Source organism: Dromiciops gliroides, chromosome 3, assembly GCF_019393635.1.
Source record: "Dromiciops gliroides isolate mDroGli1 chromosome 3, mDroGli1.pri, whole genome shotgun sequence".
NCBI classification, from domain to species: Eukaryota; Metazoa; Chordata; class Mammalia; order Microbiotheria; family Microbiotheriidae; genus Dromiciops; species Dromiciops gliroides.
In genome coordinates this window covers 385,006,916-385,008,856 of record NC_057863.1, presented here as the reverse complement: position 1 = coordinate 385,008,856, position 1,941 = coordinate 385,006,916, and the positions used below count along the sequence as shown (strand labels likewise).

Here is a 1,941-nt window from a genome sequence, read left to right as displayed (position 1 = left end):
AGAGTCCAGTTCTCCTGATGATGTCTTACCACCCCAAGAAGACAAGAGCTCAGAGACTTTAAATGCACAGTTTTATTTTGTTACTTTTTCCTTCTGTTATCATATACACCATCTGTAACATGTACTCTCTGCAGAGGCCATTCCTCTGCAAAGACAGTGTCAAAGTGCTGGTTCATGAGGGACCGCCCCTCTGGACAAAACTTTTCTTTCTCTCTTTTCTATATTGATATTAACATATTGTTTGCTAGCATAGGGTCTTATGTTCTGTTATTTTTGGCTGTTTCATCGGCAAACCCATACGGGTTTTCCAAAGAAACAAAGTGTGTGTGTGTGGGGGGGGGTGTGGTAAAAATTAGAGAACTCTCCATAGGCAGCCTTTGAAGGACCTCCCCTTTTGGGGAAGGAAAGATTGAATGCTCCCTGAAGGGAGGCAGAGGGTGCTTCCAGAAAGCTACGCTGCTTCTGGAATGCTAGGCATCTTCCGGCACTCAGCCTTTTTGTGCTTGGCCCTTGTGGTGGTGGTGCATGTTAGCTGTATCTGGTGGCTGCTCTTCTGGTGGTGCGAACAACTGTAAACTTTCAGGTTCGGTGAGTTAATTACAGAAAACCCTAAATTCCTTTGAACTAGCTTAATTGGAAATGGTTTGGGTATCTAATAGGTTAAGCTTAGAGTTAAGAATATTTATCTGTATTTCTTATTTCCTATTTCCTTATCTTTGATTTTTATTTGCTTCACCTTTGTTGTTTAATTAATTCCCAAGTAATAAAATCTGATCCTTTTGTGATCTAAAGCTTAGAGTCTCCTTTCTTATTGGCCTGGGAGAAATATCTAAAAAGGGCAGTTCAGAGGAGAGGGTGAACCTAAAAGGTCCCTCATATTTCCAGGACCCCAATATTAAGGCGAGTCACCCAAATAATGGTCCGTATATTGAATTTTGGCTCTCACACATCAAAACCACTCTATTACATATTGCCTTTTTTGTATAAAATTACAGTAATCATCATTATCATCATAATCATTTTAACAACAATAATAAAGAAAATTTATCCATTGTTGACTAGACCCAGGATATGCCTGTTATAGCTGACCTACTAATGATCTAGGTACAGGGCAGAACTCAGAATCAGAGATGTTGGTATGAATGCAACCTGGTATCATAATCTTTTTTTTGTTTTTTTGGCTTTTTTAAAAAATAGGGTTTTTACTGTAAAAATCAGTTTATTTCTGAAAAATAAATTGGTCAATAAATTCATTTTGTTCTGCTTCTACTTTATACAAAGCTTCATATTCAACTCAATACCTTTCTAGTTGTATTTTCTTCTCTGCTATTAGAGCCTGGAGCTGCTGTTGTTGGGCCACCCTTTGCTTTGCTATGGATTTAAGCAAATTTCGAGCTCCAATTGCCTTCATCTTCTCATTTTCAGCTTCTTTTGCAAGTTGGTCAACAAGTTCAATTAAGCCACCTACTATTTTCTGAAATTGGCCAATTTTGTCCACAAAGTCCTTGCACTCCTCCTTGAGTTCTATGGTCTGCTGTTTCACCTCGGGGTCCAACAATTGCTGTTTATTCAGCTCATCAAAGTGCAGGCCTGCATCTCCCAGGATGTCTTTAGCCATGGCTGAGGCGGGGGCCCGCCGTGGTGTGAGGCGGGCATGGGAGACTGCAGCTCTGCTCTCCGGTCGGTAGCTGACTCTGCTGCCTGGAGCCGTCTGCTCCTGCTGCTGCCCTGGCTACAGCACCTGTTTACCGTAGGCGTCACTTCCTGTGTGGCAACCTCCCATAATCTTTTTTTTTTTTTTAATTTTTTAAAAAAATTTTTAGTGAGGCAATTGGGGTTAAGTGACTTGCCCAGGGTCACACAGCTAGTAAGTGTTAAGTGTCTGAGGCCGGATTTAAACTCAGGTACTCCTGACTCCAGGGCTGGTGCTCTATCCACTGC

The 1,941-nt window shown here is 41.3% G+C and overlaps 1 protein-coding gene across 1 annotated transcript; it reads right to left on the bottom strand.

Annotated features, from left to right (window-relative positions):
- Positions 1–1,288: 1,288 nt before the first annotated feature.
- Positions 1,289–1,618, bottom strand: LOC122751037 (intraflagellar transport protein 20 homolog). The gene has a single exon (XM_043997955.1). The coding sequence runs from the start codon at positions 1,616–1,618 to the stop codon at positions 1,295–1,297; it is 324 nt and encodes a 107-aa protein (XP_043853890.1). The 3' UTR covers positions 1,289–1,294.
- Positions 1,619–1,941: the final 323 nt, after the last annotated feature.

Excerpts from the sequence above, each read along its gene's own strand:
- LOC122751037 (XM_043997955.1), bottom strand. The coding sequence starts at position 1,618 with ATGGCTAAAGACATCCTGGGAGATGCAGGCCTGCACTTTGATGAGCTG.